The sequence below is a fragment of the Corapipo altera genome, unplaced genomic scaffold (assembly GCF_003945725.1).
Source record: "Corapipo altera isolate COAL_440 unplaced genomic scaffold, ASM394572v1 1, whole genome shotgun sequence".
Classification (NCBI taxonomy): Eukaryota; Metazoa; Chordata; class Aves; order Passeriformes; family Pipridae; genus Corapipo; species Corapipo altera.
In genome coordinates, this window is record NW_020884873.1 from 10,140,704 (window position 1) to 10,157,591 (window position 16,888).

Genomic DNA, 16,888 nt, shown 5'->3' on the forward strand with positions numbered 1-16,888 from the left:
GGAGTATACATAGCCTTGCAACCCAGGAGAATGACTTTGTGAAAACTGTGTTGGTCTGCATAGTCTTCCCTAGCTTTTGTTCACTCCTGCACTGTAAACTTTAGTCCTGGGGCAGTTGAGGCCCTGGCACGGGTTGGATGCTGCAACATGAGAGCTGCTTTTGTTTCCAAGGGATGCTGCCTGGCATGCAGTTCCAGGCACTGTAGGCCAACCTTTTAGAAGGCATCTTCCAACCAAAAGTGTCCTGATGTCACAAGGTACCTAGCGCTGGGCAGTTTTTACTGGCCTGAGCAGGAGATCTGTGAGATTCACAAGGCTTTTTAAAACAGAAAAACTTGCACGGCCTTAAAATCAATGCCTCCTTTTTCCAGATCTCAAAAGCCTGTTGTGGATCTGACCAACTCTGTCTCTGCCAGAAACCACAGCTGTGTCAACAACACAAAGTGGTCATTGTTATCAAAGGCAGATCTGAAAGAATTAGAGTAGACACTTTAAATGTGGTCATCCCCAGCAAAAGGTAATTAATCATCAAGAAGAACCCTTTTCCATGTGCTGCAAAAACAAATCTGGGACTGCGAATCTCAGCCTCGCGGATTTCTCCTTTTTGTACTGTGATTAGGGAGAAGAAGAAACCCTAGGATTAAGTTTTGATGTTGGATAATAGCATTGTTTCTTCAGATCATCTTAACACTCGCTTCTTCACCTGCACAAACCTGCCACGTTGGTGGGAGCCAGTGAGGGTCCCCACAGCTGGTGGAACTTGGCACCCTCCTCACGGGATTTGCAGCAATGCTGCACGAAGTCATGGGACAATGCTTGGAAGCTCCTACGCCTGTTAAATGTTGTAAACCAGATCTGTAATCCATCATAAGTAAATCCAGATGTGACACAGTGTCAGAAATCCGAAGGTGTTTGTAAAATGAGTACTACTGTAGCAGAGCTTATTAAAAAAAAAAATAAAGAGAAAAGACTTATTCAAACCATCTTAAATTGCCAAATGCCAGCATATTTTGAGCAGTTTGGTTAGTGCAGGGACCACAGGGCTTCTTGGCATTAAACTACACAAGGCTGTTTGATTCAGTGGTGTTTTTCAGAAATCATGAAGTATCCTAAACCCAAAGAGGGATTCAGCTTTGGAGACTTTTTACTGTAGGTGCTTGCCTTTGGAGTGGGAAACTGGAAACCTTGTAGTCAGTCTGAAGTTTAGGAGGAAAGCAACCAAACTGAACAGCCATTGTCCTTCCTTAGAAGCTGTTGTAACTTGTCAAGGTGTCTTTTAGAGCAAGTCAAGCAATTCTTGGAGCAACTTTTCCCAGAGGAGAAAGAAGGGTTTCTATGTAGTTGCAGCTGTTGTGTTCAGATTCTGTATTGGCCACCTGTGTTTAAGGTGGCTATCAAGAAACAGCAGCTTCATAGGATGCTCTGTGGTAGGTTTGTGATGGGATTCTGTGTGGTGGGAAGGCCTGTTGTTAGAGCAAACAAATGTCACAAACTGCTGTGCTGTCATTGTTCTGACCAAAGGAGTGCTCAGCCAGAGAGATCTGCGTGTCAGTCGAAATCAGCCCTTTAGGAAGGGGTCTGAGGGTTCTTTGCGTACTTCAGTTCTTTTTAGCCTCTGTACTAGTGACATCAGACATGCAGCTCAACCATGTTCCCTGCAGAAGGCTGAATGAACCCATGAAAGTGTGCTCAGGATCTCGAAAGTGTACTTCAAAGACCTGCGGTATTTTTAAGATCACTGTTGAAACCAAAAGCCTTAAAAAGTGGTGTCTGTGTCCCATTTGAACATCTGGCCCTGAACTCGTGTGGCCTGAGGGTGGTGCATGGCACTCCTCAGAGCACACTGCAATCCCATTGCTGCTGGCTGAAGAGCACACAGTCACACAGCTGGCATTAAAGGAATTTATCACACTGGTTCTTTTGCAAGGCTCAGCAGCCATGGTGTGAATCAGCAGTCTCTTAGTGTTTGTTGCAGTGCCATATGCAAGAGAAAGAGAGAGCTTAGGCTTGAGTCATTCCAGAAGACCAAGGTTCTCCTGGGCTCCTGGCAACCTGCAGCTCCCTGAGACTATCTGCAGAGCAAGTCTGACTGAATCACATGTGGAAGAGATACCTCAGTGTTACCTCCTCTGTGTCCATCTCTGAACTGCCTTCAAAGGAGCCTCACAGACCTCAACCCTATCAGTATTGTTCTCTGCAAATGTCTTCCACAGTGAGAAATGTTTCAGAGCAGAGATCACTAGGTCTCATCCTAGAGGGGATGAGTCATTCAGAGATGGAAGGGTGGAAGGGGAAGTTATCTTTACTTCCCGCTGCCTGGTGTGTACAATTTCAGACTTACACAGCTCTGCCTTTGACTTCCACTAACTGGACCTCAGCCATCTTTCCTCCCACTCAATCTCTCACGTACCATGTGTACTCACTGGGACTTGAGAGCTGTGCTGAGGGAAGAACAAGCCACCATAAATATAGCAGGAGACAGCATGCCATAATACATCACCATACCATAAATAACCATGTACTTCAGCTGCTCACTGTTACTCTGTGGAGCTACCTGGAATCAGAGATGTTTTCCACTGGTTTTCAAATGCTGTCTATAAAGTCAGTTCCCACTTTTAGTCAGGAAAATTAGGAAAAAGGAAAGGAAATTTAGAATAAAAAGGATATACTTTCAAAATTGAGGATTTGTGACAACAATAAAACTTCTTACATGTCCACATTCAACCCCTCCTCAAAGAAGAGGAATGGTGAGTGGTGGTAATGCCACACTGCTGTGCATAAGTGATGAAAGCTTTCACTGTGCTGCTGCTGCTGTTACTGGAGCTATTATCAGTCAGCAATTGAGGAGTGGAAAATACGTTCTGCAGTAATAGAGGGGAAGAGAAACCCCTGATTTTATATGTGCTAACATGACCTGAAATGTATTAGTATATGAATAGTGCAGCCTTGAAGGAGATGGTTTTTAAGGGATCTCATTAACTTGGAGTGCACTAAGATAGCACATTCACTTTTGTCGTGGTTTCTTTCAAGATTAGCTTGTATGAAAGATACAACAAAAATCAGCCACTCTGATATTATTCCCACATTTTTTCTCGGTGAGTTTATTATGTTTGTTTTTTGTAAATGTTTCTGTTTCTTACTAGCTCTGTGTTTTCTTATTATTTTCATTTTGCTTCTGTCAGATTTGTTATCTACCTTGCATGTGGGCTTGCTGATGAGGGCAGGCACAGCTTGAGAGCAGTGACACAGAGGCAGCCTGCAGGAATGAATGCAGAGAAGGGAGGGGGATACTCTCAGACCTTCCTAAACAAGGATGGGCAACTGAGAGGGTTTTTTTCCCATGTAAAGGCTTAAAGCTACCTGTCTATGACAGCCTTTGAAAGGTCTTCCTCTGTTTTTATAGAGAATCCCCTTAACAAAAGACAAGCCTTTGGGAGTGCAGGGAGAGGAAACTTTCTCTGTTTTGCGAAGAGACTTTCTCAGTGCACACATCCCAGCTGTCTTTCCTGGATGCCAGTTCCCTACCTGTTGCAGTCCTAGATAAAATTCTCACTTTAAGCAGATTCCAGCCTCCCCCTTGGGATCTCCCTGTCTCCAAAAAGTGTCATGTGTTTATTTATGTTTGCTGCCTGATTGCTTCATACTGTCACACTGATGTCCTGGCAACTACAGTTGTGTTCTGCTAAACTGAGCTTACCTGATGAAAGCCAGCCAGGTGTCCCGCAGCCACACCACTCTGCTCCGTGTACCTTAGCAATACAGCACAAGGATGCACATCTACCAAATTGGCTGGAGTGAGGTGGGGAGGGAAAACAGGCTTCCTTTGTCAGAGCAAGCTCAAGTCCACACCCATCAAACCCTTTCCTTCTCAAGTCAGCAATAAGCTGCCAGATCCAGGTTGCTGGATGTAAATTCTCCCATGGAGTCTAACAGGAGCCAGCTGAGCGTCCTTCCTCATCAACGTGACTCCTTCTGGCTGCACCAGTCTCCCTCCCCTCCTCCAGCCTGTTCAGACCTGGATGTGAATAAAACAAAGTGACATTGCATGCAGGATTTATAGCAGCAAGCCTTCTCCCTCTCTTGATGCATAAAAATGCTTACAGACCCAGAAGAGATGAGTAACTGGTGCCCTGTGGTGAGCTCTGCTGTGTCTGACTGGAGACCCTGCCCGTCTCCTGCCAGAGAGCTGATGGGGTTTCTGGACAGTCCCTCTTGTCAGCAAAGGCACTTACAGCCAGGCTGCTGGTGGCATTTGAAGGGGCAAGAAGGAAGGCTGCAGTCCCATGAGCCGTGGGCTGGCTGTGTGCTCCCCTCATGGGATTTCACTCTCTCAAGGTTCTGTGTAGCCTTGGCAGGTTCCACAGGCTGCAGGGTGCCTGGGTAGCCTTGGCTGGAGACCACTGCCTTCCTCCTTCCCTCACGCTCTGGCATATGATTGGGACCAATAGAAAAGCATACTTTGGCATGCCATTACTTTTACTAAGCGTTGCCCAAAGGCAAGGCACATGTGCTGCACAGGTAGCCAGTCAAGGAGCAGGAGTGGGCCAAGGCTGGAATGACCTGCAGGAACACCTGAGGACCTTGGTGCTCAGGTGCTTTGTCAGGGGGTCCCAGCAGGTTGTCCAACTGCACTGATCTGCCCAAAAGTACAGCCAGCAGGTAAGTGGGCCAGCACAGCCCAGCAGACAGTTGCTGTGGTGGTGGTGGAGCTGCCTTCTGCCCCCCACAACTGTGTGCTGTCTGTGCTGGGCAGTGTAGCCCCTGTGCATTCAGAGCTGTGGCTTTCCCATGGGAACAGCCACAGAGGTATGCTGTGGGAGAATAAACTCATTTCTCTAAGGAAAGGCAGTGGCATAAAAGATGCCATGTCTGTCTGATATTTCGCATCAGGGCACTGGAGTAGCAGATCTCTCATTCAGCGGGACCCATCTCTTGTCACATGTGCGTGGGCTGAGATGATCTTTTGGAAGTCATTGTTTTTGAAGCTGAAAAATGGGGTCAGAAATCTGGGAAAGGCCCTAGTAATTTGAGAGATCAATCAGGGAACAGTCGAAAGAGCCCTGATTTCTAGGAAGCACCACTCATTCCCTGACTGACCAGCCAATGTCTTTGATTGTGTTTTACCTTCCAGCACACTCTCCAAGTGTTGCCATGCCACAGTGGCCCTACTGTACCCCTTCACCTGGCAGCACACCTACATCCCTGTGCTGCCGCCTTCCATGATCGACATCGTGTGCTCACCCACCCCCTTCCTCATCGGCCTGCTCTCCAGCTCCCTGCCCCGCCTGAAGGAGCTGCCAGTGGAGGAGGTGAGCCATGCATCCACACTGTGGCCTTACTCTAGGTTGCTTCCAGTGGACTGAGTTGTTTTCTGCTCCAGAAAAGCTGGGAGAACCTGCCTTGGCAGCTGGCAGCAGGAGGGAGCCGAGCTCTTGAGCTCTCGTTCTCTGGCTGCTGTGAGCATGGAGGGAGGGAGGAAGTGGACAGTCCCCTGGGGAAGCAAAGGATTGTGCTCTGCCTTGTCCACAGCTTGGGAAGGTGGGGGGCTGGGATCTCCCACCGTGGGGCTGCTGTGGTTAGGAGATGACTTTATTAAAGCTTCTATTGGTTTCTGCATAGTGCTGTCCAGGGGCTATGTGCAAAGTCTGCCAGGCTTGAACTGTGATTGCTGTAGACTGACCAGGATAGCTGCCCTTCTGGTTAACACAGGTGCCTAATGCAAGCAATAAATAATTAAGATTTGGATTTGTGGTGCACAAGAGTGAATGCAGCAAGGCTGAACATGGTCAGGGAGGCATTTCCCTCCCTGCACAACCAGGAGACAGCAGTGCAGCACACGGGGAGAAAAGATAAAGTTCTGACCATGATGTGGTGATAAACGGTGGTGGGCTAGGCTTTGTATCACAGCCTCTTGCTGTCCAAGCTGCTCTGCAGTTTGCAGCAATGTCATCAGAAAGCCACAACAAGGGCTCCGCTTCTGGCTCACCCCGAGTGCCTCCTCCAGCTGTGGTGGTGGGTAGGAGGAGCAGGGGCAGGGCTAAAGCATTTCCTCTAGAGCAATTACAGATTAAGATAAACTCTTGATGATAGAAATAATTACTTCCCTCTTTTATTCTTCCTCTTTTGTTCTTAGGTCCTTGTTGTTGACCTGGTAAATAACCGATTTCTGAGACAGGTGAGCAGAGCTATTTCATATCCTTCACCTTCTCTCCCCTTTTTCCATCATACCTTACCTCCATCTGTGTTTGCTGACCTACCCTTCTGGATGGATTGCTTTTTCCCCACTCAGGGAGAAAAAAATCCCACCGAGGCAGGATTTGTGGTTGGCAGTGTTAGAGGGGTTGCTGTGTATATATGTAATATAAGCATCCCAAACCACACCTGTTGAGGACTGAATCATTGTGAATTATCTCTGTCTCTAGGGTTTTTTTTCAAAGAGGATAAATAGTGGCATTTGAGCACTGTAGTTCTTTAAGTGTCTCCTGTAAGGTGGAGGGCACAGCTGGAAAGCCTTGGCTCAGCACTGTCTGCTGGGGAGCAGCATGGGCTCTTCCAGCCTGTGTCTGTCAGTCCATCTCCTATCACATACTCTGCCTGGCATGGGAAGGGAACCTGGATGATTTCTTGAAATCCTTTCTGCCCAAGGAGCTTGTGGTTCCTCACTCTGGTCTTGCAATGGATGGATTATAAGCTGGTACATGGGAGCCTGTATGTTGCTCTGGCGGTGAGATTGCCTGCTGATTTTTACTTCCCTTTGTTGTGGAGAGGAGGAGCGGGAAGGGGAGGTGGAAGGGGAAGAGTACAAATGAGCAAATATACTCCTGGCCAGGAAGCTATTTTTTCCCAGAGCTTCTTGGCAGATCGCTGAGCAGTGCTGGCAGAATCAGTGTCTGCTGTGCCTCAGCTCCCATGGGTAGGATGGGATGAGTGCTCCTCCTGCTGCAGAGAGCAGCATGTGGGTCCGCTCTTTTGTCACAGTTCTTGCTTGCCAGCTGCCTCAGCTGCAGGGATTTGCTTTACCTTGCACCTCTCTTTTGGAGGTTTAAGCTAAATCATGCTGTCTCAGCCAGGGCTGGTAGAAGTTTGTGCACAGTCACTGGCAGTTCCTTGGCTCTCTGGGAACTTGTTATGCCTCCATAAGATGATTGGTGCCTGAGCAGAGCCGAGCAGGGGGCTCTGCTCACCTGGCCACACACCAGCATTGTTCAGATATGTCCTCTTTGTGGTGGGGTGAGTGCTCATGGGCAGATGGTGCAGCGATGGGTGTCTCGGGTCAGACACCTGAAATTCCTCCAGAATAGGGGAATATTTAAGAAAAGATACCCCCTTTCTCCTTCCTCTTGTACTTCTTGCACTGAGAGGTGCTGGGAACACACCAAGTATATTACTCCTTCTCCCTCTTCTCAGGGTTCATTTTTAGTGCTCCCCCGCCGTGCTGGGGGCAGTGTAGGAGCTGTTTATGTCCTGGCCTCAGTCCCTGAGGAGGTGGCTCTGTCTTACAGATGGAAGATGAGGACTCCATCCTGCCCCGCAAGCTGCAGGCTGCCCTAGAACACATTTTGGAGCAGAGGAATGAGCTGGCGAGCGACAAGGAGGAGGGCCCTGTCAATGGCAAGCAGGGTAAAGCACAGTGCCTTACAGCTTAAAACCATGTCTTTTCCTGCCCCTTTTTCTTCTGTTGCTTCTCAGAGGAGAACTAGGTGTGTGTTAAATTTAACACCACAAATATTAGAGGTAGGTCAGGATTTTGGTTAAGCTATGTTAAATATTTCATTGCACAGGGGGCAGTTCTCTGTGTTAGGAGCAACAGTACTTATCCCTTCCCAGCTTCCCCTTCTGTCTGCCCTTTCCTTACAGTTCCAGGAAACACCTGTACACCTGTACTCCTTTCAGGGAGGGTTCCATAGGCTTCTCTCTGCTGCTGGCTATGTGAGTAGTGCAGGCTCCTCCGGGGGACAGTCCACCCACAGAGCTGCAGACTCGGAGATGGCCTTGTGGCTCACAGGCAACTGGGCTGAGGCAGCTCTCTTGGGGGCAGTTATGGGCACCTCCTGGTTGCAGAGGAGCCTGAAGAATGTGCTGGATTTGGCTGGGATAGAGTTAGTTTTCTCCATAGTAGCTAGTACGGGGTTGTGTTTTGGATTTGTGTTGGAAACAGGGTTGATAACTCAGGGATGTTTTAGCTATTGCTGAGCAGAGCTTGCACTGAGTCAAAGCCTTTTCTGGCAGTGAGTGGGCTGGGGGTGCACAAGAAGTTGGGAGGGGATACAGCCAGGACAGCTGACTCCAAAGGGACATTCCATCTGGAGTGATGTTCATGGAGTCATGCTTAACATAAAGCTGGGGGAAGAAGGAGGAAGTGGGGGGACATTCAGAGATAGGGCATTTTGTCTTCCCAAGGCACTGTTACGTGTGCTGGAGCCCTGTTTTCCTGGGGATGGCTGAACACCTGCCTGCCCATGGGAACTGTGAATAAATTAATTATTTGCCTTGCTTGCATACGCAGTTTTAGCTTTATCCGTTAAACTGTCTTTATCTTGGCCCATGAGTTTTCTCACTTTTACTCTTCTGATTCTCTCTCCCATCCCACCAAGGAGGTGTGAGGACCCAGACAAAGCTTGGTGACTTTCAAAGTAGTAGCAATTTGGTCTGCTTCTGTGGCAAGCACTTTCTAGAATGCTGTCTCTCATGAGCAGCTTTTCCTGCTCAGGTTGAGTCTGAAAAAAGCCAGGGAATTTTTACCCAGGGATTTTTCTAGCAAATCCTCACAGCACTATCCTCACCACTGCCTCTTTATTTTCTCCTTAGAGACCAGCCCTTTGAATGAGGTGGTGTCTGAGGCCTTTGTCCGTTTCTTTGTGGAAATTGTGGGCCACTATTCCCTTTTCCTGACCCCTACGGAGCGAGAGGAGCGGACCCTGCAGCGTGAGGCTTTCCGCAAGTCTGTCTCTTCCAAGAGCCTCCGACGCTTCCTGGAGGTCTTCATGGAGACACAGATGTTTGGGGGCTTCATTCAGGAGCGGGAGCTGCGAAAGCAGGGGGTCAGAGGTAAGCAGCTTGGACTGGGCTCTGCTGCTGTGGAAACTGCTGTGCTCCTGCGAGAGCCGGGAGATGCTCCATTGGCCGCCAGCTCCATCTCCAGCACCATGGCTGGAGGCTGCAGTATCTGCAGGAACATCAGGAGGGAGGTGGTAGGGAAGCACTAGCACAGGCTGATGGTTTGTTCTGACACCTTTTTGTGACCTTCACAAGTCCCTTGGGGATTCCTTGTCTCCATTTCATTATTGTCCCAAAACAGGGAGCGTTGCCTCACAGGAGTGTGGTGAGACACATGCACAGTGCATGGGAACCAGCTGCTGGAGAATGGGGGCACTTTGTGCCTGATCTGGGTATTTCTTGTTGAGATTGGGGTTATAGTCACCCTTATCCCTGCAGTATCATCCACTTGTATGCTTCTTCTGTTCCACATTAAATTCCCATCAGGGCTGTCACACAAGGGGTATACTGCTGGAATGATGTTTATTCTTGCTGTCCCTCATGTCCCCTTCCTGTGTCTAGAGGAAGAATGGGCCATTTATGGCTCTTTTGGCTAGTAGGAGATACGGATGCTCATGTTCTTCCCAGAGCTGCTTCTGTTGTTTCACTGCTGTTATCCCACAGTCCCAAGGACCCTATTGGCAGGTGAAGTTTCTTATCCCTGCTGCTGCTCAGTGCTGGCTTACAGCTTCCTCCCAAGCACCAGTAAGCAGGGGACACTTGAATAGGTGGCTGAGTAAAAGAGGTTTTGCAGTGTGGTAAATGCTGCATGACAATTCCCCAGATGATCTCAGTCTCTGGACTTAGCTGTGTTCGTAGCAGAATGAACAGAGTTTTTGTCTCTCCCTGAGTGAGGAAGAGAAGCTCAGTCAGACTTGCAGTGGGGAGGGAGGGGGCAGACCAAACTTTCTGTGCCAGATCTGGGCTCAGCTGGTGGAGGAGGTGGGGTGAGTTGTTCCCTGTTGTTTGCAATAGTGTGTGGGTAAACACAGTTTCAGATGGGCATTCTTGCTTGGATTTATAGGGACACAAAATAGAAGTTGTTGACTTCTTTTCTTTCTGCAGGTCTGTTTGAGGTACGGGCTCAGGAGTACCTGGAAACACTTCCCAGCGGGGAGCAGAGTGGAGTCAATAGGTTCCTGAAAGGCCTAGGTAAGGAACCAGCAAAACTCTTGGCTTCTCAGGAGGGTTGGGCTTCTTGCTGCCTTCGGGGTGAGCAGTAGAGAAGGTGCCCAAGGGTGACAGGGCTGTCCTAGCGGCTGTGTGTGGCATCCTGCAGAGCAGTGCTCTGAGCCATGAGTGATCAGTGTCTTCTAAAGGAAACAGCTGGGTCTGAGGTGGCAATGGAGCAACCAGTGACTTGGGGGTGGTGGACGCATGTCCTGGTGGGGGAAGTGACACAGTCTTCATTGCCTTTGGGTTCACCCTTAGGGATCAGCAGTGGGAATCACCCAGGAGTATTCTAAGATTTAATCTATTTTCCACTGTAAGAGTAGCTAGACAAGAGCTCCAGACGCCAGAGTTCAGAAGTCCTTGATGATTCATTGGACACTGTGGCTAAGAGAGTTTGATCATGTGTTCAGGTGGCATCCCTGGCCATTCTTGGCCACTTAGGAGCAGCAGTGCCTCAGGGGCTGGAGTGCCTGGTCTCCATACAGGCTCCGGCCGGGTGAGCTTAGTTATGTGTTCACCTTCCAGGTCTGCTGGGCAAAGGGCTCTGGAGGGTGTGCCTGGGGGTTTGCAGGGTCCAAGTCTGTAGCACTGCTCCCAGGGGATGGGCAGAGCTCTGCAAGCACCTGCTTCCAGCTTTGCAGAGCAGCTAGCTGTGGACAAGGACCCAGGACTGGCTGCAGGGCCAGTTCTCTGCACAGGGTGGAGGTGGTGAGGAATGACACTTGTTTTACCTGTCACTGTGGGGAGTCCATTTTCCTTTCTCTGTCTCTCCAGGCAGCAAAATGAAATTCCTCCACAAAAAATAGGAGTGAAGCACATCCTCGTTCCACAGAAGAGAATAGCTTTACCATTTAACAGCAATAAATCAGACTTATCAAACATTCCCATTCAGCCTGCTCCCAGGAACCAACAGCCTCAGGCAAGCTGACCACGGCCGGGCCGCACTCACACGGACATGTGGTGCTGCAGGAAGGTTGGATGGCTGTGGGGCTGCCGGGACAGGCTTCTGGATATCTACAGTACCATGCACTGGACCAAGCACTCTCTCTGAACTCTGCACTAGCACGTTGCAGGCATCCCGGCAGATTGGATCTCTTAGCTAGTCAATTCTTTGGGTTTTGTTGTATTTTTCTATTTATATTGAGGTTAGAACAATTATTAACCAATGACTCTTGCCCTGCCTCCTCTCTGCCTGGTGCTGCAGGAGGTCGAAGCGGGATTTTCACGGGACTGAGCAGGCAAAGCTCAGGCATGGAGGGGAAGAACAGAGATGTATGGAAGTAGGTCCCTGCAAAGCAAGGACACCGAGGGCTGCAGGGGTGATGTGGACTGACCAGGAGGAGCTTCCAAGCAAGGGAGAAGGGTGAGAGGGAACCACTAAACCTACTGAGGACTTGACGGGCCAGCCAGCTCCCTGGGTGGCTGTACCAGGGGGTCTTGGCCCAAGGAGGGGTCTTTCCTTATGCAGTGTAATTAAAAGCAAGTGGTGTAAAAGGTGTGCGGATCCATCGTGTTTGGGGGGAAAGGGGTGAGCTGTGTCTTCCTACCAGCCCACTTGGAACTGACCATGAGCCAGAGAGGACATTTAGCAGCTGAACTCTCGACTTGGCCAAGCCCTCAGCTTCTCTGTGAGTCTCAGAGGCTGGGTGGCCTCGTTCCCTCTCCTGGCCACTCGCAGGAAGAGTCCAAGGTGGAGCTCACCTGCAGGATCTTTCCTTGGAGGCCCCTTCCCAAAGGTCAGATGGACTCTCTTCTCCCATTTTGGGTGTTGCTGCTGGGAAGCACAGTAGGAAACGTGCAGGGCAGAGTGCCTGCTGCTGCCTTCTGTGCTCCTGGTTTGGGAGGAGGTAGGGTCTCCTGCTTGCCTTTCCTCTGTTGTTTTTGGTGGGGAGGAGTGGTGGGAGGCTCATGGAAGTTGAGGTGGTGTGAGGTCTTTTTTCCAGTGAAATCTGTTACATTTCCACTGCTTATGAGAGCAGAGTCGATTATCTGGAGCATCCTTGAGTCTCCTCTGCTCTTTGGAGGACAGTCTTTCCCAGCTGCGTGGGGGTTGCAGGGTGAAAGCCACATGTAGCTACCTTTGCTGTGGGCAGCTGTGCTACACTGGGCTGTCCAGGGCTCCAAGAAGTTTTGAAAGTGATCCACATGCCCCCATGGTCAGTGGGCTTTTCCAGGTAAGAGGACCTTGTTGACCAGCAGCGGGGTTCAGAGGAGCTCACCCCTGCTCTGTACCATACCAGAGCGGTGGGACCAGTGCTGCTCTGTGAATCTTTTGAAGCCTGCATTTACAGCGTTTCCTACAGCAGCCTCCTCTTCCTATGTGGTGCTCAAGGACAGAAGTGGGTAGTAATGGGTGGTGGCAGATGTGGGCAGCTGGGTGGGTGGAGGGGTGAGCTCTGGGAGAGACAGTTCTTCACTGGCTCGCAGCGCAATGAGGCTTGTTCTGTCTGTGACATGTGCCACTCTCTGGGGACCAAACTGGCTGGGCAAATGGCTCTGGGTGGCCCTGCTTCAGCAGGGGGATGGCCCAGATGACCCCCAGAGGTCCCTTACCACCTCAGCCTCTCTGTGGTTCTGTGGTGAGCATTGAAAATACCAAACAGCTTAGTGCCACACTGGGCAGGAGGCAGGTCAGCCGCATCTGCAGCTCTGTACCCCCCAAATTTTGTCCAGGGACCAGCAACAGAGGGGCTCAGAGAAGCCAGCAGCATTTACCCCCCACTCCTCCCCAAGATTAGGCTCCTGCAGGGGTGACCAGGTGGGGAGTGTGGGGGCTGCCCCTCAGGTGTGCTGAGCAAAGTTGGCACTACTTCAAGCCTACTTTGTCACAGGAGGCGGTGGTGGCCCACCAAAGGGAACTGCAATGGGATTCAAGGTGAGTCAAATGCTGTGCTTTGGTTTTTAATAGTAGCACAGTGAGATTTTGCAAAGCTGGGGTGCTATCACACATGCAAAGGTGGCCAGGATGCCTGCAAAGCTCTGAGATGCTAAATAAAGCTGATCTGTGGCTCAGCTCCAGCCTTCAGAAGCAGGTCTCCTACACAGTCCCGCACTGCCAAGCCTGCTCCTGGAGACTCCGCATTTCCCTTCTCAAGTGATGTTTTCAACAGCATGAGACTTGGCCTTCCTTGGCAGGAGCTGTGGTAAGGAACTGGGAGGGATGCCCCGTGCTTGGCTCAGCTTGAACTTTTGTGTGAGCACGCTGAGATACTGGCAGCTTTTACTGCAATATCCTAATATCTTAAATTAAAGAGGGTTGTGAAAAAGCCCCTTTTGCCTCATTTGGGGGCTTCAAGGGGGCTCTGCCAGCACAGCGCTCTGTGACCACTCAGTGCTTTTATTGGCAACTCTCAGGCAAGTGGGAATCAAGCCTGCATAGTTCAAAATCCAAGGGGGGGTTTAAAAAGCAGCAGTATGAGAAGTGCAATGAAAGAAACATTTACAACTGTGTCATTAAGGATTTAAAAGGAAACTCAGACAGAAAGTATTGATCTCCAGCTGCAGGACAACCTCTTCAGCTTTATTTCAGGCTGTGTTGCTCCGAGATCAGCTTGTCTTTAAGGGCTCTGGATGCTTTGGAGGAACCCACCTGTAAAGAAAAACCATAAGACCATCTGTGCTAGGTCTGACCATGGGCCCATGTGTCCTCCTGTGGAGGCTGCCAACAGCAGGTGGCCAGAGAAGACTGTGAACAGAGCACACATATGCTGGGTATGCCCTATATACTATATATACACACACACACTGTACTATACATACCCAAAACCTTAAACTTGCCTACTGTACACCCCACAACCAGGGGTTTCCTGTAGCAGAGCTGGTGTCTCTGTGTTTAGTATCCTTGGGTGAGTTTCTGTTCCATGACATTATGTATGTGGGCGCAGACAAACGTGCTGAGGCAAGAGGCCAATCTGGGGGCAGTATGGATTTGCAGAAGGATACGGACCAGGATACTGGTTAAACATTAAAAGCTGTGATCTCTGCTCCCTGACAGTTCCTGGCTAATTCAGCAGCTCTCACACACCAACACAAGCAGCTCTGCAGGGCCTGTGATTCATAGGACTGCACTTGCTGACTCCCAAGCTACTGCCTAAACCCAGAGTCCTGTACCCTTCCTTGGTTTTCCAGCATGGGCTGCTGCCAAACTGCAAGAGCTCAAGGTACCCATCAAATCCCAGCCCTCCCAAAAATTTATGGAATTGTCCCATCTACCATGCAGTAGGTGGTGGCCAGTGCCAACAGGACAGACAGAGAGCCCTGTGCAGTCAAGAGACCAGATCCAGCCCTGCACAGAGCAGTCAGATTTGGGTTTGGAGAGGTGCAGCCAAAGAGCTGTGCTTGCGCTTGGCTGTGTGTTGGTATCCCTGGTGCCAGTTGCCCAGGAGGTTACAACTCACCTCTCTGCCTGGAAACAGCTTTCAGGTTGCAGGTGCCAGCAGGCAGCTTGCAGGTGTAGAGCCCCAGGCAGCCACCACAGTCAGAGGGCTTCTGGCAGGGCCGGGACTGGATGATATGGCAGGAGTGCTGCAGAGAGAGGAAAAGTGGTGGCTGCAGTGCCAGTGTCCAGCTGTGCCCAGCACCCAGACAAGGACCCCCTCCCAGTCCCAGCTGTGTCATCACTGTGCTCACGCTGCCAAGAGTCCTGGCCCCAGGGAGCCTGTGCTTTCACAGGCTCGAAGAGACACTTTCTGTGCAGGCTTGGGCTGCCTGACAAGCAGCCTCTTGCAAAGTCAGAAGGTTTCCTTTGGGGGTGCAGATGCCCCACAGCTGGTTAGTCAGTTGTTTTGGGTGATGTGAACTGCTCAGTCCCGGAACCGTGATTGCCAGAGTCTATCAGGTCCGTCACACTCAAGCTGACAGCAGTGTGATGCCTGGGAGTGGGAAGAGCTCAGAAGAGCCTCTTCATTTCCCCCGGAAGGGCAGGGCAGAGAAGCTCCCATTAGAAAAAAAAGCAAAGTTGCAGATTATTTGATAGAATGGGATGAGTGTTTGGTTTTCATTTAAAATGGTAAATCCTGCAGTAGCAGGACAAATAGCTCACCAGGCTATAGAGCAACAGCATCATATAAGGAGCTGGAGAAGCTAGGGCCCGAGAAAGTGGTTCTGGGGCAGTTCATCACTGCTTTTGGCAGAAAGCACACTCAGCAGCTTTGTGGCCACCACAAACATACACCAGTACCTCTGCTCTTTTGCTTCTGTGTCACCTGCCCCAGCTGGGTGGCACCTGGCACAGCATCACACAGCACTTCTTGATTAAGGCAAGGTCTACTTGTGTGTCGCCAAAAGGTGGTTTGGGTTTGATAACGGAGCAGTTGGTTATTTGCTGTGCTGAGCCCACGGAGCAGGTTTCCCACGGGCAGAGGAGGTCTGTGCCTTCCTCTGGGCATTGCTGTGAGAAGCTGTGCCCATCAGCACGGCAAGGGGCATCAGGGCACAGTGCTCCCATTGCAGAGCTCAGAGAGCTTTGTGGTAGTGCTTCTGAGGAGGTAAACATGAGACTTGGGGGCTGGGGAACATTGCAGGGGCTGGGGTTGGAGCAGGACTGTCCCTGCAGCTCTGAGGCTGTAGCCAGACTTGCACTCCTCTCCTGCTCTGCTCACCACCTGAGTGCACAGCCATCAGCTCTGCTCTAAGCCTTGCTAGGTACTAGCTGGGGCTTTAGGGGTGTCACTGCCCCTCTCCCTCATCAGCACCACAAGCCATACACTGTTCTGTGAGGCCATGTTGTGACTCGCACCTTTACATGCAGCTTATGAGGAATGGCCTGAAAGCACCTTTGTACCTGATGTTTGTAGGGTCATGGCATGCTTGGCACCTGCTCCTACTGCCCTCAGTCCTGCCTGATCCTGACTGGTACCTCCACTCACCCCCAGCCACCCTGCAAACCCCCCACACAGACCCTCGTAATCGCTGGCCAAGGACAGGTTGTGCTTACCGTGTCACTGTTGAACTTCCCGTAGTCCTTCAGGTGGAGGCTCAGCCTCGGGATCCTGCTGTGGGAGGGCTGCAGTGGGAGCCTCCAGGGCTTGCTGGCAGGGACCTGAACCCCACTGCCCAGCTGGGGTTTGGCCATGATCTTGCTGGGGGACCCAGAGCTGGGGTGTGCCTCTCCCATCGCTTTCCACGCACTGGCTGGGAGGTGTTTCCCCTCTGAGCCCTGCCCAGGCAGCTTGTCCCCTCCATCTCCAGGTGGCCAAGCATCTTCTCCAGGGCCTCTAGCTCCTGGCTGCCTCTTGGGGTTGCTGGCCTGGCCCCTCAGTGCCCCAGATAGTGCTGGGGCTGAGCAGAGCAGCACCAGGAGGAGTGCAGCAAATGTCAGTGCCTGGACCTTCATCCTCAGGGCCTGCCTTTGCTCGGGGTCCTCCTGCCTGGACAAGGCTGTTCGAGGCTGGAGCAGAGGTGGAAGCTGTTTTTCCTCTGACTCTGGATCCAACTGAAGTCATTTTTATACAGCAGGGACATACCTTGGGGGCACAGCCCTTTTCCCCCGCCCCTGCTGTGTCCCACCTCCCTGCTTACGAACAAATCCAGCTGCTTGCTAGGGCCCCAGTCCCCCTCCCTTGTATTCCCAAACACCCCAGCACCCTCCTGCCATGGCCACCCTGTCCAGTGCCAGGTACACACATGGGTGTGTGGCATCTCCCATTTTGGAGCACAGAATCTTTTAGCTAAACCACAG

The 16,888-nt window shown here is 50.9% G+C and overlaps 1 protein-coding gene across 2 annotated transcripts in view; it reads left to right on the forward strand.

Moving 5' to 3' along the window:
• Window positions 1-11,705, forward strand: part of DENND2A (DENN domain containing 2A) — a 37,823-nt gene extending 26,118 nt beyond the window's left edge. For both annotated transcript variants that reach the window (XM_027665056.1, XM_027665065.1), the window contains exons 15-20: window positions 5,132-5,309; window positions 6,134-6,175; window positions 7,503-7,620; window positions 8,809-9,048; window positions 10,102-10,188; window positions 10,984-11,705. In XM_027665056.1, coding sequence (XP_027520857.1) covers window positions 5,132-5,309; window positions 6,134-6,175; window positions 7,503-7,620; window positions 8,809-9,048; window positions 10,102-10,188; window positions 10,984-11,015 — 697 coding nt within the window. In that variant the 3' untranslated portion in view covers window positions 11,016-11,705. The remainder of the gene's footprint in view (window positions 1-5,131; window positions 5,310-6,133; window positions 6,176-7,502; window positions 7,621-8,808; window positions 9,049-10,101; window positions 10,189-10,983) is intronic.
• Window positions 11,706-16,888: the final 5,183 nt, after the last annotated feature.